The sequence below is a fragment of the Cheilinus undulatus genome, linkage group 11, assembly GCF_018320785.1.
Source record: "Cheilinus undulatus linkage group 11, ASM1832078v1, whole genome shotgun sequence".
NCBI classification, from domain to species: Eukaryota; Metazoa; Chordata; class Actinopteri; order Labriformes; family Labridae; genus Cheilinus; species Cheilinus undulatus.
Window position 1 is genome coordinate 19,788,989 of NC_054875.1, and position 23,123 is coordinate 19,812,111.

General features: G+C 39.1%; 2 protein-coding genes across 2 annotated transcripts; one reads left to right on the forward strand and one right to left on the reverse strand.

Annotated features, from left to right (window-relative positions):
• Positions 1-2,959: 2,959 nt before the first annotated feature.
• On the forward strand, positions 2,960-12,667 carry ttc34 (tetratricopeptide repeat domain 34). The gene is made up of 8 exons (XM_041798731.1): positions 2,960-3,120; positions 5,159-6,928; positions 7,218-7,440; positions 9,258-9,450; positions 9,843-10,009; positions 10,340-10,613; positions 10,729-10,943; positions 11,696-12,667. The coding sequence occupies exons 2-8, from the start codon at positions 5,211-5,213 to the stop codon at positions 12,239-12,241; spliced, it is 3,336 nt and encodes a 1,111-aa protein (XP_041654665.1). The 5' UTR covers positions 2,960-3,120; positions 5,159-5,210; the 3' UTR covers positions 12,242-12,667.
• A 142-nt stretch (positions 12,668-12,809) lies between these two features.
• On the reverse strand, positions 12,810-21,413 carry alas2 (aminolevulinate, delta-, synthase 2). Its single transcript, XM_041799775.1, has 10 exons — positions 21,260-21,413; positions 18,598-18,949; positions 18,417-18,512; positions 18,114-18,336; positions 17,517-17,701; positions 17,104-17,283; positions 16,213-16,377; positions 14,751-15,019; positions 13,681-13,843; positions 12,810-13,322 (listed from the first exon to the last, which is right to left on the reverse strand). The coding sequence occupies exons 2-10, from the start codon at positions 18,926-18,928 to the stop codon at positions 13,159-13,161; spliced, it is 1,776 nt and encodes a 591-aa protein (XP_041655709.1). The 5' UTR covers positions 18,929-18,949; positions 21,260-21,413; the 3' UTR covers positions 12,810-13,158.
• Between the last annotated feature and the right edge of the window lie 1,710 nt (positions 21,414-23,123).

Consider the following 23,123-nt stretch of genomic DNA (forward strand, 5'->3'; position numbering starts at 1 on the left):
AATAAAGAAGGAGTAAAATCATTTCACAATAAACAGGGGAGACCCCGATCGTGCCTCAGGACACCTTTGAGCACACCACCTCTCTTCCAGCCCGTGTGTCATCTCTTAAAGGCCTGCAGTAAAGGGCTGTGGTTTCACAGCTTAACTGTATTTCATCTACGTTTGTGTATGCATTTCAGAATTACACACATTGAAGAGAAGTAAAACTTCTAAGTTTGAAGTTTAGAATATTTTAATTTTGACTTGTCAGAGTGAAGACTATTCTTCAGTTTGAGTGTTTAAGATGTGCAGACTCTTAAGAGTACATCCATGCCATATGAGCAGCAATGCTACAGCTCATTTCATCGTGTTTTTCAGCTCCTTCATCACATTTAACATAAACTTCTATAGTAGAAAACTCAGCCACTGTTTTTATGGTGCATCTTCAAATGGTTAGAAACTGAAATCCCCACAGGATGTCAAACTTTCAGTTTCCTGCACATTAATGGTGCCAGTGTTTAGTGAGCTGGGTTTTTCCTAACCACACATATTCCATCCAAGCTTTTGATTTCTTGTTGTGGGGTTAGGGTATCTCACTTTGAGACTAAAGTTCAGTTCAGTAACTGATAGTAAAGGAGAGGAAACTCCAATTTGTGTCAATTATGACTTTTTTAGAATAGAAATCTAGGTCTGTGGTTAAGGACTACAGACCCTCAGACGTGTGTGTACAAAACTGTGTTTTTTTTTTGTTTTTTTTTAGACACGGCTCATGGGTGCTTGTATACATTATTAACCTCCTGAGACCCTCATGCACATATGAGGACAGTACATCTTGGCTTTTACTACATCATAATAATAATTCTGCTCTTAGAAATTTTGAGATAATTGTAAAGAATGTCTATTGAAGCCTCAAATGGTCACATTTTTTATATATATTTGGGATTTTGAAGTATTTTCTCAACGGTTTTGGGGATTGTATATTTTGGAAAATTTCACTGGGGAAATTTGATTTGGTTTTTGTTGGCATTTTCATTATAATTTGGGAAATTCTGTTCGGACATTTGAGAGTATTTGCTTGGAGATTTTCATGCATTTTCAAGGAAATTTGAGAAATATATTTTTAATTTAGGGGAATTCATTATGATTTGGGAGTAAATTTGCTTTGATTTATTTTGTATTTTAGGAATTACTAATTAATAGGTATTTAGGAAATTTGTTTCAATGTTTGGCAGAGTGTGTTCAGAAAGTTGTAGGCATTTGCATGGAAATGGTGGAAATGCATTTCTTATTTTGAGGAATCTGGTTTGAATTTTGGGGGGAATTTGCTTTGAATTTTTTAGGATATATTCAAGGTACTTTGGTAAATTAATTTGTAAATTTTTGTAAATGTGTTTGAGAAATTAGGTTGAGATGTCATCTGAAAATTTCATGGAAATTTCAGGGAATTTATTTTGTGGACTTTCATGGAATTTTTTCGTAAATATGGAGGAATTCAAGAAAATTTTCACAGGAAATTTTCTTTGAAATATGGGGAATTTACTTGAAACTTTCATCTATACTCTCTTATCTAAAAGTGAATTTAAATGCAGTTCAAATTGTATTGCTAATATCACCTTTATATATTGAATGCATCTTTTGCACCTTTTACTTTTTATGGGTTACATTAAAATTATGTTTAAGACATTTTTTCCTGAAATTTCTTTGAAATTTTAGGGAGTTTGTGGATTTTTGGAAGGCAAATATTTTAGTTTAAGTGTTGTTGATGCTTGGCCTTAACAAGTCCTTGCCCATCATCAAACTTCCCAGAAAAATGTCTCCACCATTCCTCTCTGATGGACTGACACCATTTCTTACAAACTAAAGACCCCTAACAACACCTGAATAAAACATCTGCTCTAAAACTAATCCAGGTCTGCATTTTCTGCAGAGACTTGGACCTTTAGGAGATTTGGGAACATCATTTTTGGTTTTAACTTATTCCTGTTCAAAGACAAGGCTGAGCTTTCAAACTTATCTGATCCCAAATAAGAGGGAGAACCTAAAAATGCATTCAAAAGAAAAAAATCTGGTCTCAGGAGGTTAAAGGGCTCTGTGAATTGATTTTGTATTATGTTGTACTGTATGAATAAAATTCTGGCCACAAGATGGGAGTATTGGCTGAGTGTTTTCAGAGCAGCAGCTGGTTTAAAGTTTTATTCACAAATCTCGCACAAAGAAAATGTTTGCAGGGTGCTCGAGGAGCTTTTATTCTTGATTTGGATTAGACCAGTCTCATGAATTGCAAATTCGGTTTCAACACAAAGAGCAGCTGTCCTGACCTAGGCCATTGTCTATGGACCTTTCATCGAAAGCACTGGTCCCGAACACAGACATGTAGGCTATTATACCGGCAATATGCACACGTGAATATACTGAGATAGCAGTGGGTTTTGCAGGATAAATTAATTATTACATCTGTGTGTAAATGCAGCATTATCGGTGACTGTTTTTTTTTTTTTTTTTTTTTTTACAATTACAGCTTATTTTCTATTTTAAAAAGTGAACGAATACTAAACGTAAACGCAGAGTGTAGTAGACCTACAGCCTATGTTTGTGTCTCCTTAATACCAGGCTCAGGTAAGTATGTGGAGTAATAATGAGGCCCACGTATGAAATCACTCGTTTCTTTTTCTCTGGTTCCCTTTAACTTTCCTGAGAACATCACCATCTGTCTTAACGTAAAGGAACTGATATTATCGCTTTAAACCGAGCTGGTATCCGGACTCTGTGGTTTTGTCGTCTTCCTATGAGAGCGGGCGTTATTGGTTTCCATTGGCAACCGGACCCGTGCTCACAAGAACAATATCTCGCGTGTCAGGACAGTCCCATTCCGACGACAGACGGAGCCCCATTAGGGGGCGTTTACCTTGATGTGGAGATAGTGGGGGTTACTTTGAAGTTTTCTCGGTGTTAGATTTGTTTATTTCCGCTGTTTATAAAGGTGAAAAAACTTCGCGAGAGCTTTTGTTGTACAAGCACACGGCGTCGTCTTGGCAACTTTGAGCCGCTGGGATATCGAATAACAAACATGAGGCCAATGTTTGCTGCCTACGGGACGTCCAGCTGAAGAAATTAAGAAAGTAACCGACTCCAGCTGTAAGGGTGAGTTGTTTCCTTACATAGAAAGTCATGGGTTTAGCTCAGGGGGGGTCTTCTGTTAGCAACCGAAGCAGAAGAGGCAGGTAGGTAGGTAGACCATGGGCCAGAGGGTGCAAGCCCCCCCATCTATAAGCAATACACACTGAAAAACAGTGTTTGTTTAGTGGAAGGTACTTAGCCATTTCAAGTCGTACAAGTAAAATTCAGTTTTACTTGTACAATTCTCTTAAGTTAACCTAACTTTTTAAAATTAAACTCCGTTAAACTTTCTTACACTTTTGTTTAAATCCAACTCAAAACAATATTTTTAAGTATTTTCCATAAAGCTATATGTTCCTCATCCACTGCAATCTTTCCAAATTTTTTTTGAAGTCTTTATTCTAGCAAATTTATGCCAACCAAGGCAGGCAAACTTATGCAAATGCCTGCAGGTGACAATAACTGAAAGGTGCACACTGAACCAGGAAGTCCTCTTCCATCATACCATCCACTGTATATTGTGGTTGCTATATTTTTAAGTTACTCCAGCTGTTCAGCCTTGCAGTTTAAGACTCAAAGGTACACCTGGACCCAGAAAGTGCTCTTTCACTAGGTTTACTACATTTTCCTACTAATTATCAGGACAATCGTCAGAGACAGGACTTATCTAATAAAGTCAGTAACTTCAATCATGGTGCAAAAGTGTCTACTGCCTCAAGATACTTAGGAAACAAGGGCTTACTGTCAGAAATTTGAGAACAATGCCAAATAATACTTAATACATAACTGAGTACTGTTTACTCAAAACTTAATAATGCATTTTATGTTTATCAGAAATAAAGAGCTGTGTAGTTGTTTACATGTTTTAAAAATAGTTACAATTTATATTTTCAACTATTTAGTCTACAGTGAAAAACAAAGAGTTCACGTGGACTCAGAAAGTGTGCTATCCTATTAAAGAAGAGGATGGTCCCCACGGGGTGGAGGGTGTAACTGAGTCAGCAACTTCACTCATGGTGCAAAATGTCTAATGCTCAAACGCATTCTGGGAAAACTATGCAGATTAAGAGCTGATTCTATACAAATTGAGAAAAATGCCAAAAAATACTGATAAGTGATTGAGCACTGTTTACTTAAAAACATATATTTTTCATTTAACTTCTGCTGTAAAGTCTCATAGTGTTAAACTCTGAAGTGCACTTGTAACCCAGAATGTATTCTTTTACAATGTTTGCTACATTATCCTTGTCCTATTTGAAACAGTTCCCACAGGTGTGACTTATCCAACTGTGTTAGTAACTTCACTCATGGTGCAGAAGTGTTTTATGCCCAAAGATATTCAAGAAAAACTCTGCAGAATAAGGGCTGACTGTGAAAAATGTGAGTAATGACTTAAACTAATTGAATACTGTTTACATAAAAATAAAACATGTTTTTAATCAACTCAAAAACATAGAGCTAAAATAGCCATTTTGGAGTTTTAAGTTAACCAACTAAATTTTTTTAAGCAACCCTCTACTGTTCAGTCTTACAGTGAAGGGTAGTGTCCTTAAATTTGGCACCGTTTCATCTCAGGGATATCAGCGTAGAGGACAGAAATGTGTTGCACAAAGGTGAACACATAGCCAGTAATCACTTGCCAGTGTATGCTGTACTTCTTGTAATAAAAATATAGGCTAATGGGGCGCAGGCGGCCTAGTGGTTAAGGCTTGCCCCATGTTCGAACCCGGCCTGAGGCCCTTTACTGCATGTCTCTCCCCTGCTCTCGTCCCTGTTTCCGACTCTATCCACTATCCTCCTCTATCAAATAAAGGCACTTTATATATATATATATATATATATATATATATATAGGCTAATACATTTCTAAATAGGAAGTTGCCTTATGTTTGTACCTCAGAACAAAAGTACTGTTATGTATGCTGTACTGGGCTAGTTTTATAAAAGAAACTGTCAATATTGTAAGTAACAGCAGATTTTCCTTAGATAGTATTGCCTGTTTAAAGATGTGAAAGCTTTGTAATTTCAGTGTTCTAAACCATGTCTGTCCTCATTCCCTCAGATGATACCAATGTTTTAATCTTTCTGGTAAGGGGAGTGTCTGCTGCCTGATCATGACTGCTGTGGTTGGACCTGGGGCTAATGTTTCAGAGCTATGTGAAGAAGGAGACAGGCTCCTTGAGGCTGGAGAGCTAGGAAGAGCTACCAGTCTGTATATGTCTGCCTTCAGGACTCATGCTGCCTCCACCATGTCCCACATGCGGAAGTTAGAGTCCAGCCTGGATGGAGTGATCACTACTCTAGAAGGCTGGCTTGATGGCATTGGGGACAATCAGCCTGTTGAAGGTCTCAATAAAGGCCTTGCAGCCGTGTTTCTGTCCACACTGTGCCCCAATAATCTGTCAGCCACTGTTTTCAAAATGGAGTCCCTGCTTCAGAGTGGTGGGCATAGCTGTAAGGAGATTTTTGCTCGCTGCACTGCTCTGCTTGAAGGAAAGCAAAGTTTTCATCCACAAGGTGACACTGGTATTGTGTTGGAGATAACCCGAGCCCTGGCTTGCTTGTTCTCTGAACCTCACAGTGTTAAAGGGTTGAAACTTTACCTCAGAACTTACCTGTGTAACAAATCAGAAACTGTCACTCTCATTCAAAGCAGACAAGCCCAGCACCTCCCAAAAATAGTTGGGGCATTTATAGACCAATTACTGAAAATACATCCTTCTTTGATGTTTGACAATGATGACTGTGCAATAACGACAAAGGAGAATGAAAAGCTTGGTGTGGAAGCTTCTCCTACAGTTATCAACTTCTTGGTATCTATCTCTCCTGATAACAGACAAGTACAGGAAGTCCAAGCAGCATATTTGTTTTTGACAGGCAAGTTTGGGGACAGCGCAGAGGTGTACTCTGCTCTCTTGCATCATGGTGATTGTCAGAAAACATCAGAGAGTAGTGAAAACAAGTCATTCAAAGACACTGCTGAGACAAGAGCGAGGCTCTTAACCAGTCGAGCAGCAGCTTACTTGTCAGCAGGTGGACGGGCTACAGATGCGTGCAGGGACCTGGGAGAGGCTTTTGAATTCCATCCTGCTACTTCCAGGATTTACTTCCAAAAGTTATTCACAGAACAAGGTACAGGAATGGCTGCTCGCAACCATCTCCGTCAGCAGGCAGAGAGGGGCCTGTCTGGTTACAGAGAACAGGTTCTCAATCGCCCAGACCTTCGGTCTACTGAGGGAGTTGAACTTCTAGATCCTGTGATCACTCAGTTACGGACTCTGTGCCATTTGGAGCCTGACGGGGGAGGAAGAGAGCTGCGGGTCCGACTGGCTGACTGTCTTCTCCTCAGAGGAGAGCACAAAGAGGCCCTCTCTATCTGCAGCCAGCTTGCTGCTGCCCAAGGTCATCAGAGCTATCAGAACACAGTACAGGTTCTCCGAGGATATGCCAGACTTCTCTCTGATGACCACAAGGGGGCGCTAGAAGACTTCCAGGCTGTTATTGAGCACAATGCTCCCCATCCATCCAGCTGTGTGCGGGCACTGTGTGGCAGGGGCCTTCTGCGTATGACGAGTGGCTTGAACTACCTCACGGCCCTGGATTACATGACCGCCAGTCGGCTACAGCCACAGGAAACAGCACTGACCGTTCGCTGCTTGGTGCCATGGAACTACCGGGGTCTGCTGGTCACTGTTTTACTGGAACAGGGACAGACCATGTTGGAGGGGACAGGAGAGAATGGTTCCAAGTCCTGTAATACTGAAGACTCTCAACAGCATCAGAAGGGAGGTCCGTTGCAGGTCTTATCAAAGAAGGACAGCCAGAGATCAGGGTATGGTGTTTTATTCACATCTCGTTCATTAAGTTCACTGTTAAGTTGCCAAAGATTTGAGGTCCTGCAGTCGTGAATAATAACTATCAGAGATTAAGTGGATTTTTAATGGAGTTTAACTATTGTCAATGTTACTTACATTGAAATAATTAACACAAAACCTTATGTTTCATATGCTGTCATCAACTCAAAATCAATTTTTACCATGCTTAAAGTTCTTTTCAGTGAATTAAAAAAAGTCCTCAATCATATTTTTTTTCTTTCTCTCTCTTCTTGCTCTGTGCATCAGAACTCCTGCTGGGGTTCACTCCTTGGCTCTGCTATTGATGGAGCTCCAGCCTGGGACTGATGGATCGCAGATCCTGGCAGCAGATGCCTTGTACCAGCTGGGTCGGGTGGAAGAGGCGTATCGGCTGTTACTTTCCATTGGACCCAGCGGTCCACGAGCCCCCATACTAGCTCGCCTGGCCCTGCTGCAGCTGCACAGAGGTTTTCTATACGACACCAATCAGGTATGATGGTTTTGGGTAAGACTGCCCGAGGGGGGGGGGGCATGGAAGTCAGCAAAGTAATAGTCTATTGTAAAATAAAGCTGTGATAACTATATTTTATTTCCTATCTGAATAATAACCACTCTTATCAAAGCAACAAATGTTTGATTCATTTATTGTTCCAACAGCCTGTTCTCAAAATGTAAGCCCCTTTTCATAAAATAATCACACCTTTTTCTCTCAACACAGTGGTGTATTTAATTATGACATACTTCACACTAATCAATGCTTGCACTAATGCTGATGCACCACGCTGCTGCTGCTACTGGCAAGGCTTAACCTCCTCCACTCCAGCCCCCTCCTTTATAGCATAAAGTTTGTTGCACTCTCATTCAGATTTATGCTACTATGGTTTAGTTGCTTTTGAAATAATTTTATTGTATTCAATATGCATTGTCATAAAAATGTATCTATCCATATTGGGGGTTTCTAGCTATGCACTCCCAGGAGAGTCAAAGCATGTTGCTTGACTAACCCAGTGAGCATTTTTTGAGAAGAGCCTTCTCCACAAGTAAACTGTATATCCATTTTGCAGTAAAATGGTTAAATGTATGACAGGTGTTCCTGACTGAATAAAATGTGATGGGCCCATAAAACTAAATCATTTGGAAAACAATGTCAGACTTCAAAGCAAAGCCATGATATGCATAGATGTCAGGATGCCAGAAAATAAAGAAGAACAAACTGAGACAACCTTAAGGGCAAAGTATTAAATAATTGCAACATTGGGGTTAAAAGTGAAAAAGAATGGAAATAAAGTGGCAAAAAATGATTAAGCTTAGTCAAAATAGGTTAACAAATGTGTGACAACAGAAACTAGTGAAAAATTATTTAAATGGCAGAAAGCAGGAAAAGTTGTGAAAATGGTTTAAAAAGTGGCAAAAATGAATTTGAAAGTAGTGAAATGGGTTAACAGAGGCAAAATAGTTAAAGAGTGGCAAAAATGAGTTAAAACTGGTGAAAAGGCCAAAAAAGTGATGAAACGTGAAATGTAACAAGATGGATTTTAAGTGTTATAAGGGCAAAAGAGGCCAAAATTGGCAAAAAAATATGGATGAACAGTGGCAAAAAAATATGCGTAAAAAGTTGTTTAAAGGAGTTTAAAGTAACACTAATACTTACAACATCAGAACCCAATATTACCTTGACACACTTTTCAGCTTCAGAATGCTAGGCATGCTAGCACTGATGTTACTGGTAAAACACACGTACCTTGTTATCATTAATAAATCACAACTAGGATGGTCAGGGGCCCAGCAAAATCTGTGGGCAGGCCTGGGTGCAAAAACTTTGGGAACCCCATGTTTCAAAGGTATTGTTGTCAATAAAACAGATGTTTCTGTCATTTGATTTGAAACATTAAATATAGACTGGGTACCTACTTTTAAACTCAACAGAATTTTGTCAGATTTGAGGTGAGAACTGCCTGAGCTGTTCTCATTTACTTAAATTGCTCCCCAGACAAAGCCTCAAAGTACCTCTATTCAAGATAAAGATAAACCACAAGGACTGTTTTACAGCCTTCCAGTTAGAATTCTTAATTTGTATCTCAGTTGCTCTAGCCTTTGTTAGACTTGGTGCCGCAGTAATTCTCCACTTTCTTAACACATAAAAAACATAAAAATATTATATTTTTTAAATTATAACATGAATGGGATTGTGACAGTGGCAATTCTTTGGTTTAGAGAGAAAATATACTCCTTCAAACTAGAATAGCATGACATTTCAGGGATTTTAGCCTCTAATGCTATACTGCAAATATATTTCCATCTTTGCAGCTGCTGAAAAAGCTCATCCATTGTGGTGATACATGCTGCTTGCGCCCCCTGTTGGCAGTGGCACAACAAAAGGACCGGGCTTTGCTGCATGCACACTGTCACTCTGCTGCTAAACGCATCCTGGAGGGAACGAGAGAGGAGAGTGCTGTCAGGGAGGCTGTGGTCTATCTCTCCATCGCTATCATGGCTTCTGGTGATTAGAATCTCTTTCATGAGATGTAGATGTTTGTAATTTATGTGATCCCTTGATTGAAATTAATTTATAGCACTTCAGTCTAGATAGCTGGAATGAATAGAAGGATGGAGAGTTAAAATAAAACCTGGGACTTTGTGTACATGTTCTGCTGTAGTTCAGCACATGAACATATCTTTGCACACAAAATAGTCATATTGGATCTTTTAGATTTTAACATAAAGACAGGCATTGAAAGCAGAAAACCTTTAAAATGTATCTCTTCATACACACTACTAAACTGTCTTTGGATTAGTGCGATTGATGAGTAATTATCATGAAAGTAGTTAGTGATCTGGAAAATGTAATTGCATTGAATACTTTATGTTAATCACTTGATTGTGCTGTTGCAGGTGGGGAGGCAGCAGACTCTTTGCTGGAGCGAGCAAGGTGCTATGCCTTGCTGGGCCAAAGAAAGACTGCCATCTTTGATTTCAGTGCCATTCTGAAGGAGCACCCGAAACATGTTCATGCACTCTGTGGAAGAGGATTCACATATCTTATGCTGAACCAACAACAGGTTATAATTCTGCCTTTCAGAATTACAGCTTCTTTGGACACAATTACATATAAGTAGCTGCAGCTAGCAGTATTGGAGGAGGTGGAGGTGCCATGTTGTAGTCCACAAAGCTCATGCTGACCAACTTAAAGAAAAAAAATTATGTTGGCAGTTATTGAGCACACAAGCAGCTTATTTCTGGGATATAAGTAGTCATCGATGTTTTTTTCTTTAACAAACATTTATTGCTGATGCAAAAGACAATGTATAACAAAAAAGTTGATTTAACTGTAGGAAACAGCCATGTACTCAATTAATAAACTCAAACTTTGAAAATCATTTCTCCTTTAGGAATGCACTCGTGATATCCTGGCTGCACTTCAGATAAACACAGACATAGTTACCAAAGACATCTTGTCACTCAAGGACAGGGCACGAAAGCTGGTCTGTGAATGGCTGCATCAGTTCTGTCGGACTAATCTATCAGACATCCTGGTTACTAACACTGTCCCCTGCCATGAGGAGCATCTCAGAGAGGCCTTTATAATAGGTGGAGCTCTGATGAGGACTGACTGCAGGGACCCCAGGTGGCATCTCCTCTATGTGGACACACTGTTAGCTAAAGGTTAGAAGGGAATTATGGTTCGGGCTATTTCCACTCTGATAAAAGAGCACTGACCAGGTGCACCACCTTGTTTACAGTTGTCCTTATTCCTATTGTTGTTGTCCACCTGCTCCAGGTGAAGTGAAGGCAGCATGTGCTCATCTGTGCCAGGTGTTTGGCCAGGAGCCAAGGGATGCAGTAGCTCAGGCCCGACTGGGTGTGGTGGAAGCCTGGCAGCAGAACTACAGTGGTGCAGCTCGCCGGCTCAGCAAACTGACTGAGAAAGATTCATCTAGTCTGGACTTCCTGCTGGCCCTGATCCCAGTCAGTCTGTGGAAACGCACCGCACAGGTACGCCTAGAGCAGGAAGACTCATTTCAGTATTGAGTAGTGGAGCAAGCCAAGGACCTCCATATACAGCATTAGTATCTGCAGAGACCCCCGTCTTGAAAAATTCCTTAACTTCCTTGTACATTACAATGGCAGATATCAAGTAGTCCCCCCACCACCCTGCACTTTGGTAAACATGGGTATAGAGCATAGAGTGAGTGCCAGCATTGATGTGTATTTCATGCTACAACAAATACAATGAAGAAGTATTTTCTTGCAACAAATTTTACATGACAGGAATTAAAAACGTGCCCATGTCTGTTGTTTTATATGCTGATAGCTGTATATATTTGGGTGATCATAAAAAAACAAGAATGAACAAATAACTAATTACATGTAAGGGATCAAAAAGTTAAACTAATAGAATCAGTTTATCTCAGATAAGACCATAAGATAATACAACAATTTTATCTGGAGTTTTTTTTTAAATCAGTTTAAGGTAAAAAGTCATATAAGAGAAAAATAAAGTTGAATCATTGTCATTCACTTCGTATTTCTCCTGACATATTGCCGTTAACATTTCATAAGAGTTGAACATGAAATAAGCTCAAAAGAAATTGAATAAATTTGCATAATAGTTGACAGAAAACAAACACTTTAAGAATTCTTACAACACACACTAACAGCACCTTTTCTTTATGTTAAAATGTTGTTCATGAAGATTATTGCCTTTTTAAATTTGATATAATTTGCTCCACTCTATCCTATTAAAGGCAGCAGCACAGGAAGCCAGCAGTGTGTCATCAAGTGGCCACTGGGATCAGGCCCTCGCACTCCTGAATGTGGCAGTTTACGCAGTTGGCAGTCACAGACTTCAGTATCTCCGTCAGCGAGCTGCCTGTCTCGCTCAGTTGGGCTTGCATGAGCGTGCCATAGCAGACCTGGACAGAGTTATCCAAAGACACGGGGAAGCTGACACCAGCTCCTCAGAGGAACCTCAAGTCTGGGCGGAGGACCTTTGCCGACGTGGCCGCAGCCTGGTGCTGTGCTCCAGAGAGGGAGCGGCTCTAGGGGACTTCATGCAAGCCCTGAAGCTCCACAGTGACCAGACCATTCAGTGTGTGGAGACGAGTCTGGGGAGGCAGCGTCTGGCTGAGTGCTTCCTGCGGGGAGCGCTGCAGCACTATGGAGAGCAGCAGCTCAGTAAAGCCTGGACTATGATTGAATGTGGCCTCATTATGGATGCTGAAAATGCAGAGCTACGAAGACTGAGGGCAAAGGTCAAACGAGAAGTGGCCAGTCCCTGTAATGTCAACTAGAGGGATTGTTAGAATGAAAGAAGAGCTCCGGCTGAGGTGATGTAATATAGTTATCTAAGTGTCTACCTTCAAGCTTCTGTGAGGAACTGTTAGTGTAATCATCATGAATCTTTGCAGTATAATGTATTAAGAAGCTGGTTTGGCACCTACCTGGTAACAGAGGCAACAAGCATTAATTGTTTAGTGATAATTCGGTCCAGTCCCTGATGGTCTTATTTCTTTGTAGCCTAAAAAGGCGCTTCTGTACTTAGATCAGTCTTTTTCATGACCAGCTAAAAACTCCTCACTGGAGCGTTCTTTACATTTCATGGATTAGGGCTCAAATGAAAATCACATGTTGTAGAGGCATGTTTAAAAATTCTTTAAGGACCTTTAATTGCAATTAATCACATGTCTTCCACTTTTTTAAATTCAGGATCTTTATAGAGGTATGATTTATGATGATTTAATTGCTTTATTTGTGATCCAGAAAACTTTAATTATTGCATTATTGAATAAATGAACATCGTTTGGTTAAATATTGTTAATAAAGGAAGCAAATAATGGTCATAATAATGATTACACTGTATGAAAGAGGTCACACCACACTGAAACTGTGTAATTTATTTCAAACCATCACCACAACCAGACAAAAATACTGAGAAAGTGCCTAATGTGCAGGTTTTATGCTCTTAAAATTAAGAAGGCACAGTTTTTTCTAATAATATCCATCACAACCATTACAGCTAACACATTTTGGTAAGCATAAATATGTTAAAGATAGAATTAATGCTGGAGTTTGTTCTGACATTAAGTAATGTTAACATCAAATTACCAAATTATTTCTTGAGTTATTTTCTCAGTGCACTTGATATAGAGCTTTAAATGGATAGAGGAATGTTAAATCATTATGTAAATAACTTCTGCTGGGATGGTAATTATCCACACACAGTTACGTATTGTGGTTCCATGTTGCCAAAGTAGGATTTCTCCCACTCACTCATGAGGTCAAAGTGAAGCGGACGGTCACAGAAGGTGCATGAAGCTCTTGCTGTGCTGTTTAGAGGGAGCCCAGCGTCCAGCCACACCTCCATCAGTTTCTCTGTAATGAAAATACAAGTATTTATTAAAATGCAGCTAACACACATGCAGATATGTGCTACAACATGTTTTGTTTAAATCAATCCCTGGTCAAGCATGCACATATCATGAATGCAGTGTTGGTTTGTCTGCTAAAGGAGAAAAATGTGCATTTCTCTTTTGAGTATTGTCATTTTGACTGCGGTGCAGTGTTCTTGAGAACAAGTGGGATACCAAGACACTTCTGTATACCTAGAAAATCAAAGAGACTCCTTAGGACAAATATAAATCACCTGGAGCAGCCATTGTACCCACTTAATTTGATTAGACAATAAGTTAAACAACTCTGACCTTATTTCTTTAAGGATCCCCGCACTTACCCACAAAGTACTCCATCATGGCAGGGTTGTGATGAGGGGACGGAGCCAGACGCAGCAGCTCCTCACCACGAGGCACTGTGGGGTAGTTGATAGCCTGGACATAGATGTTGTGTCTCTCCAGAAGGGTGTCACACACTTTAGTGTTCAGCTCAGCATTGCCCACCTAAACAACAGAACATGAAAGATCACAGGAGCCATTAAGGGAATGTTTGCTACAATAATTTGTGAATGATTTGGTCTTTGGAGAAAGTTTTTTCAGGAATAATAATTTTTGAAAAAGGTAAAGGTCAAAACAACAAGGTATTTAAATTTAGCTGTATTTTAACTGTAATTTAAGTGACATGGTGTATTTAAAATATGATTTAATATAAAACTGCGTAATAAAGATGTCACAAAAATAAGTTAGCATTACTTAATTTGAGTTTAAATAACTTTATGATGTTAATGTTTGTTGTTGTTTTTGTTAAAATAAGAGGTGTATCATAATGAAACACTGCAAAAGCCCAGATTGTTGTGCTTGCATAGCCTTGACTCATTTTCTATTGTGGTGAAATGGTTTTATTTTTAAAGGAATATTTATCAACGACAATTTAATTTGTCACAGTTGCTTTAAATGGCAGTAACACTGTTGATGTTCTATTCAGGTGTCCCAGGAGGCTTTGCAAGTACATGAAATACCAACATGCAGAATGTCAGATCACTGAAAGTGAATTAGTACCTTTCCAACAGGGGGATGTTATGTTTACATCAAACAGTACTTTACAAAGTGCTGTTCCCTGAATGAAAATAAAACATGAAAAGAAGACACCACAGTATGATACAATAAAGTAGGAGATCATATACTTTAATATCCCACACTGACGACATTAGATTTCAAGTGCACTCGTTTAAGCTGCCTCTAGGGTAGCATTAATCAAAAATAAAATAAAAACAAAAGCAAAACATATGTAAACAGAGATGCACATACCAATGGTAACCCACTTTTATTACCAGTATTACTACCAGAAGAGTCAGATGAGCATTTTCTGGAGTGGAAGCTGTGGTGTACCAGCACTGATAAACTCTCATACCTGTATGGGGATGATGTGGCTGGGACAGTTGACCACAGGAAGGCCTTTATCCATCAGCAGCTGTCGCATATGTTTCACATTCCTCTGGTGGGCTCTGCGAAGCCCCTGACCCTCAAGACTCTTCAGAAGCTGGACTGACTCCAGTGCTCCAGCCAGGACCATGGGGGGCAGAGCAGTGGTGAAGATGAAGCCGGCTGCGTAGGAGCGCACTGTGTCCACCAGGGCGGCGCTGCTGGCAATATAGCCTCCAACACAGCCAAAGGCTTTGCCTGAAACAGCAACAGATGAGAAACGGTGTGTGTGAGGTAACTGGAAAGAAAATAATCAAAGAGCTGAATCATATTTACTCAATTTTAGATGACATAGGGATCACTAGCATGTATTTTAGTCTCATAGTCATGCTTTGTTTTACAGGGAAGGTAACTTTGAAGATTTGTATTTAAAATCTAACAGTCTTTGATGATTGTTAAATGTAAAAAAATGTAAAATGAATGTAAAATATTCATTCAATGTAATACAAAACAACATATTACGTTAATGTCATTAGGCAGTTCTATAACTTTTCCAATTGCTTGACCATTTTCATGGGAAGAACTTTACTTTTATTATGTTTTTACATTTACTGCAGATACTTATTATTTTGAATGCCCATAGGTATTAAATAGTTATTTTTTCAATACGGTTGACCATGAAATAGATCTATGTACTAGCACAATAGTTGTGCATTAAATATCTTTTAAAATATAGTGTCTGAAAAATGAGTGAAATGTATGTTTCTTTATTTGTAGGGATTTGTTGATATTTGTAAGTACAAGGTTGCAATCCAGTACATTTAACAAAATAAAGCTGAAAAATATACTACAAGAGAATTTGATGGTATTCAGATCAGGCTTTAAAAAAAGATTATATCCTATTACACACTTTCAACCACATAAGTTAAGTCAAATATTAAACATTAAGAGTGTATTACACTAGAGCTGTGTTTCACAGGGATTCTTACATAAACATACCCTCACATGCCCTCCTGCTGTCTTTAAGCCACACACATCTTGAAATCCCTGTTGAAGGTTTTTTTTATCAGAGCCACCAGAGAGGGAGTAGAGCTGGCAGCTAGCAGATAAAATCTCTGCTTTCTCTAATAAGAGCTCACTCCTCTCCTGTCCTTATTTAACCCACAGCACATGGGAGAAGTAACATGCTTGTTTAGATGTATAGCTGCCATGGTGGCACCATGATAACTTCAGTTAGCGCAAGCGCCTGGAAGTAAGAGGTTTTCCAAGAAGAGAGGCAATTCATCTCTGACAGTTTGAAGCCGTTTGCCTTGCCCTTGTGAAAGGAGATGGGCAATTAACAGGAGAAGAGTTATCAGCTAAGGAGGGGTCTTAATATCTCTGGAATTGAATAAAGCAGTTTTACAAAGATGGAAAATAAAAATAAAAAGTTGAGCTTTTCATACACTCACCCAAGGTCCCAGAAACAATGTCGATCTTGTGCATCACGTTGTCCCTCTCTCCCACTCCGGCTCCATGAGCTCCATACAGACCCACAGCATGAACCTCATCAACAAACGTCAGAGCTCCATAGCGGTGAGAAACATCACAGAGCTCCTCAAGAGGACATATGCCCCCTGAAAGACCCACAGAGAGAAAAGAGATACAATAAGAAGTGTGAAACTAGAAAAGAATCTGTGAAACAAATGTGTTGAGACCTATGCATGTAGACTTCATGGTATCTTGCAATAACACACATTCATATGAGTAACTATTATCTCTCCTTCCTTTACGATCAGAAAAAAAAATACATCAGAACAACATTCTAGTGTTAGTGTTTTATAATCCTCTTCCTCCTTTAGGAAGCAGTCGCTGCAGCCCATTCAGTCTACTTCAGGTTGTGGTTTATGAAGCTGTCAGCGGAGTAATACCACACAGAGAAATAGAGCTGAGGGAGGAAATCTATTTCCTCCTACACAAGACAGTGATGGATGGCATAAGATACTGTCTAAATAACTGCAGCTTTTACAGACACAAATGCACAAAACTATGAACTCTGCTTATGAAAATGTGTGGACTTTATTCATTACATGGATCAAGAAGTCACATTTTTTTCACTTTATAACTATGTTTTTCTTGTGTTATCACTGAGTGATAAAATATGGCTGATGATCCATTTTGTGTAAATTTTGTTTTTAGCTTTCTTATATTATCAGATTCATAACTATAGATAATTAAACATTGAATAGAACATTTTCAACCACTACTTGATTTTAGTCTTATCACTTTTTATGCATAAAGTCTAGGTGTAACAGGTTTAAATAAAAACAAAACTCTGATTAAAAACATGTTATAGTACTCACCGTCCATGGAGTGCACAGTCTCAAAGGCCACTATTTTGGGTGTCTTTGGGTCAGAGCGTTGCAGCAGCTCCTCCAGGTGTCGGCTGTCATTGTGGCGGAAGATGAATCGCTTTGCTCCACTGTTCCTGATGCCCTGAATCATTGAGGCGTGATTCCCTGCATCAGAGTAGATCTCGCAACCTGCATGCCACAGTTAACACACCGTGAAACCAATGGAGATGACTTCCCTTTATGTAGCCGACTCACCTCCCACTATGTTAAAAAGAATATTCTAAATATATTCAAACATAATGTATCTTGTCTAAAATGTAATTGATTTGAAGTGACATCAGCACCCCAGCCAGACTTCTCTAAAACAGAAGTCATCACCCACTTCTATTCAAACAACCCATAGGTCAGAGATCAGGGTTTACCTGAAAGCATTTTGGCCAAAGTGAAGAGGGTTGAGTCATTTGCCACAAAGCATGAGGAGAAGACCAGAGCTGCATCTTTCTGGTGCAGCTGAGCCAGCTCTTTCTCCAGAGATACATGGAAGTTACTGGTGCCTGAAATGTTCCTGGTCCCTCCTGCTCCAGCACCATGTCTGTCCAGGGCGTCACTGAGGACATTGGGACACAGTGAGAAAGCACCCGGCATATAAATTCCATTTCAAAAGCTTCTCAACTCTTCTTTTCAATCAGATTTCATATTAAAGATTTAGAATGGTTATATGCCAGTGCGGCAAAACCATTGTTTTGTTCTTTGCAAGCAATGTCAAATCAAGTCTGACTTAGAGTAAAATTAAAAATAGGGTCTTTAGATTGATCCTGAATAACTTAACATGATGGACTCTTTGAATTGTAATGAATTTAAGCTGACAAGATCAGCAAAAACACTACTTTAAAATGCAGAAATACCTTTTTCATCACCTGAAAGAACTTTCAAACTCTCCTACTGTATACTCAGAACTTCATTTAGATCTCAACTTAAAAATCTTGAAAGCCACTGTCTTTTTTTCTGTCTCACTTTACCTGATTGCACCAAGGACCCGAGGGTGACGACTCATGCCCAGGTAATCGTTGCTGCACCAGACAGACACCTGGGAGCCCTCTCTCCCGGATATGGAGTAATCTTCAGCAAACGGGAAGACCCCAGCACTCCTGTTGACTGTCTTAAAGACTCGGTATGTGTGGTCCTTCTTCTTCTCTGCAATCTTCTCAATGAAGAAGCGATCATAGTCGAAGCTTGGACCAACTGAAAGAAAGATTTTTCTTTGAATGAACTGCAAAAATACATTATTTTATGTATAGTTTCTAGGTTAATTTGAGGCATACTCATGCAGTCTTTGAGGAGGTGGGTGACAGTGTTGCTTAGAGCTGATTTTGGTTGGATTTTATCCTTTAAACCCTTCAAGAGAGAGCCCATCAAGCCTATGAAAGAGAAAAGCAGAAGCAAAATCTGTTAGAATTCAAGTACTACATCTGTGTATAAAAAGTGCGATGATGAATTCCTCACCTTCTTTGATGTCCTCCTGTACTTCGGGGCTGGCTTTGACCACCCCAATCTGAGTGGTGACAAAAGGGCAGCCCTCAGATACAGACACAGCCACCTGCATTGCTGTTTGAGCATACAGCTGCTTTTGGTCCACAGTGGGAAGAAGGGAAGTCTTCGTTTTGGTGGGTGAGGTGCTCAGCTTGTTGTCCAGAGAGCTCAGACTGCTCAGACTGATTTGTCGAGTGATGATGGGGCATTGATCAGCGAGAGACAGCAGGGTAGCTCCGGTTCTCCTCAGAGCTGGAATAGGCACGGATTTTAGGAAGGGGCAGTGATGGAGGAAGGCCGCCATTGTTCTTCAGCTGTTCTGAGTCTGAATTAAGAAAAAGGAGAGGACATAGAGCTTTAGATGCCAACCTACACTGTGTTTCAAGTTATTATGCAAATGATATATTTCACTGATTTTTCTAAATAGTCGATGCAAATGACAGAATAATTTTCAAGTCATCAACATAATTCAAATTTTATTGAACAAACCTCCCAATGGTAACTTTTTTTTTTCAAAATAAAAACCTTTCACAATTCTTGCATCCATTGAACTTGTGAGTTTTTGGGGAGTTTCTACTTGAATTTCTTTGCAAGATGTCATATTAGCCTCCTAGAGCTTCTGTTTTGATGTGAACCGCCTCCCACCCCCATAGATCTTTTGCTACAGAAGGCATGGTTCTTCTTTTTGTACCATGAAAGAAAGTGGTCAGTCAGAAACTCTATACACTTTGCCAGGGTCATTTTCACACCTTCAGGGACCTCAAGGGGCATACCAGGTCTCACCCATGGTTCCGGCCCAAACATGACTTTGCCACCTCCTTGCTGATGTTAAAGCCTTATTGGGACATGGTGGCCAGCCATCCACTACTCCTCCATCTGGACCATTCAGGGTTGCAGGGCACTCATCAGTAAAAAAAAAAGACTGTTTGAAAATGAGTCTTCATGTATTTCTGGGCCCACTGCAACTGTGTCTGCTTGTGAGCATTGGTTAGGGGTGGCCTAATAGTAGGTTTATACAGAACTGCAAGCCTCTGGAGGATCCTACACCTTGAGGTTCATGGGACTCCAGATGCACCAGCAGCTTCAAATACCTGTTTGCTGCTTTGTAATGGCATTTTAACAGCTGCTCTCTTAATTCGATGATTTTTTTTCTGGCAGAAACCTTCCTCATTATGCCTTTATCTGCTCAAACCCGTCTGTGCTCTGAATCAGCCACAGATTTTTCACTGTACAGTAATCATGCTTAAGTTTTCGTGAAAAATCTAATGTTTTCATACTTTGTCCAAGGCATTGCACTATTTGACACTTTTTGGCAGCAGAGAGATCCTTTCTCTTTCCCATATTGTTTGAAACCTGTGGTCTGTTTAATAATGTGGAGCATTCTTCTATAGTAGTTTTCCTTTAATTGGGCTCACCCAGCAAACTAATTACCACAGGTGTCTGAGCTTGATTTAAGTCAAAGAGTCTTTAGACACAATATCATCCATGAGTTTAACTGAAAAACAAAAAATTGAAAGTTTATGACACTAAAATCCAATTTGCATCATAATTTTTTGAATGTGGTGTATGAAATGTAAATGTAAGAAGTAAGAAATTTGGTGCAGTGAGGGTATGGAAAATATATTTTTAAGCATTATCAGAAAAAAAATCTCCTCTCTGACCAGCTAAATGTGAAACCAGGAAGTCCAAGGATTGATTAGACATGAACATAGACCATAAAACTGAAATCCCATCATAGTTTGCAAAGTTTGACTTGTCCGTGGGAGAGATAAAACTTTGTATTGGTTTAGTTTGGCATAAGGAAGCAGTGGGAGCCTCCTCCAGGGTGCGGCAGGTTGTTGCTGCTTATCTTCTCCCTGCAGACGCTCAAGTGCTGCCTTGACAGACGTCATCAGCTGCTGTCATTATATTTATGACTATCACATACGAATTACTAACTGAATGTTTAATCAAAGAATAAAACAATTATTGACGCAGATTAAAATTTGTTGCTGATCTTAGTAGTGGCGTTTACAAAGGGGTGGGCTGCTCCTATCATTTCCAGCATAATCTTGTGCGGTCAGCAGATAAGGGTAATTCTTAGGATTGTGGCTTTCTCTTGTGGTTAGATGCTATCATTTTGCACGTGTAACTTTAAACACAATAAGTCAGTTTCACGTTTTTTTTTTGTTTTTTTTTTGTGACATGAAACTTTGGATCACATGATAGAAAGCACATCCTTCAGCCAGCCAAAGACTGGACTGTTCATATCTCATGTCTCTTCTCTCTGGTTAAAAATTGTTGGGATAAACTGTTTGAGACTACATTTTTAAATCATTCCTTAATATCAATAATTATTATGGCTGCCTTATTGTTATAATGCAAAAGACCAGGGTATTAAATGGTGGCATATAACCGTGTATAACACTGCTTATAATAATATTCATGAATATAATAAAAGTGATGCAACCAATATTACTACTGCAAAATATATGAAGTGATGACAGAATTGTTGACAGCAACAGTAATAACAAAGATTACAAAGATAGCACTACAACCAATAATAACAAAAATAATGACATTAAAAATCACAATAAACAAAATAATTTAAAAAATAATACAAGATAAAGCAAATGATTCATAAAATTAAGCTCACCTGTTGACCTGCACTGAGGACGAACTTCAAAACAGCGAACAAACCAAGGTTAGAAGTGTTGAGGCTTACTGGATAGATTTAAAGAAAATGATGCAACTGACTCCACTACAAGTGTTCAGAGGTGTCAGCTCCGGGGGCCAGCCTGGGAGGTGTGTATGTGTGCATGGGAGGTGCATAGAAATGATAGGGCTCCACTGAACCTGAAAAGGGCCTTCATGCTGGACATGCCAGTGAACTTTAAACAGTTACACTTCTCAAAATTCATTTACATAATTCTTGTGTTAGACATTATAATTGAGATCTTACAGTTCATACCAAAGCATATTTAGCCAATGGACACTGTGAGATAAATAGTATCATTTTCTTTAAAGAAATACCTGTTTTGGCCTTAAATAACCAAGTTTGAGGGTCTTTCACAAAACGAAATCATGTTGGAGGCACACTTTAGGATGTATTTAAGTCTTAGAGTTAAACAGTGTCATTCCCATCAGCTAAAACTCAGCTGAAAATGTACTCTTCATGAGTGAAAGATGTAGTTATTTATTATATTAATAATCAGAAAAAACTGTTTACACAACAGAGCCAGCAACATCTGCTGAGAAAAGAGACTAGAGAGCCTGAAAAGGTCAGAGGTCAACAAAGACACTTTTAACTTTACATATTTAAAGATTCACATTAATACAAAACATATTAACAAACAATAAGAAATATAAAACATTTTATTCTGGTATGACACATTCAGCGTGAAAGTTTGCCTCTGCTAAGCATATTACTTTGGTTATACCATGTCTATTTTAGTAATAAAATCTTGAATTCGGGGTTTTACTTGAAGTAAACCATCTTGGCCATTTAAAAAGATTTTTGTCAGGTAGGACAGAAGGGGTATTTGAGAGCCAAGGGGTATTTAGTGATTGCACTAAAAAAAAGAAACACATCTCCTGGGTTTTCATCTTTTATATCTGGTGCATTTTGAGGTTTTTCAGCTTAAGATATCCCACTTATTTAAAACTTTAACTATGGCATAGCTACTGTTTTCCTCTGATTTAGTTGTTAGAAAATTACCTGCTAGTCCTCTGGCTGTCCTTAGGACAGAGGTGGAAAGTAACTTACATTTACACAAAATACTGTAACTGGGTAGCTCTTTTGGGGACTACTGTTTTGAATACATTTTGAATTCAGTCCTTTCACTTCTGCTTAAGTAGGTTACCTGGGTACAATACTTTTGTACTTTTTCGCCTCTGTTGACACCACAGCAGCACATAGAGAGAATGATCCCACATCAAATCCTAAAACAGCTGTTGCATTTCACTTAATTATAAAGGTGTGGCTAACTGAACAATGGTAGATTTACATTCTGATGTTGTTATTGCCAGGAAGCAAAGATCATATTTTATTGTACAACTCCTCAGTAACTACTCAGCAGTCAAAGTAATTATTAAATTAAATACTTTTACCTTTACTTGAGTAGATTTTTAGTTCAGTACTTTTAGTTTGACTTAAGTACCTTTCAACTAGACTTTACCCTGTTAATTGAGAGCAACAGTCCTGTAGTCTTTCCCGCTCTGCATTAGGATTAATTCAGCACTTAACTCACTTTTTTGGTATTCATCTGGAAGCTACATTTTAAGATACCAACTAGCAAGCCAGAGTGCTAAACCAACTTAATTATGGATGATAAATGTCTTTAGCAGGAGCATAATGTTGTCTAACTCATTATAAATCATATTAACAAGTTTAAAAGCAAAACTTAATGCCTTACAGTGTCTTCTTTAAACACCCCCACACACTGGTACCGGTCATTTGTGTCTCTGACAGTTCTTGCATCTGCTGCTGAGAGCTTCTGCAGCAACTTTTGGATCAAACA

What these genes read in the sequence shown, in the direction of transcription:
- alas2 (XM_041799775.1), bottom strand. Translation starts at nt 18,928, where the DNA reads ATGGCGGCCTTCCTCCATCACTGCCCCTTCCTAAAATCCGTGCCTATT. An exon ending in ACAGGAGGACATCAAAGAAG is followed by an intron (nt 18,513 to 18,597) that starts GTGAGGAATTCA and finishes TCTCTTTCATAG; the next exon opens with GCTTGATGGGCTCTCTCTTG. An exon ending in CGGGTCCTTGGTGCAATCAG is followed by an intron (nt 17,702 to 18,113) that starts GTAAAGTGAGAC and finishes CAATGTCCTCAG; the next exon opens with TGACGCCCTGGACAGACATG.
- ttc34 (XM_041798731.1), top strand. Translation starts at nt 5,211, where the DNA reads ATGACTGCTGTGGTTGGACCTGGGGCTAATGTTTCAGAGCTATGTGAA. An exon ending in TTATGCTGAACCAACAACAG is followed by an intron (nt 10,010 to 10,339) that starts GTTATAATTCTG and finishes TTTCTCCTTTAG; the next exon opens with GAATGCACTCGTGATATCCT. An exon ending in GGACACACTGTTAGCTAAAG is followed by an intron (nt 10,614 to 10,728) that starts GTTAGAAGGGAA and finishes CACCTGCTCCAG; the next exon opens with GTGAAGTGAAGGCAGCATGT.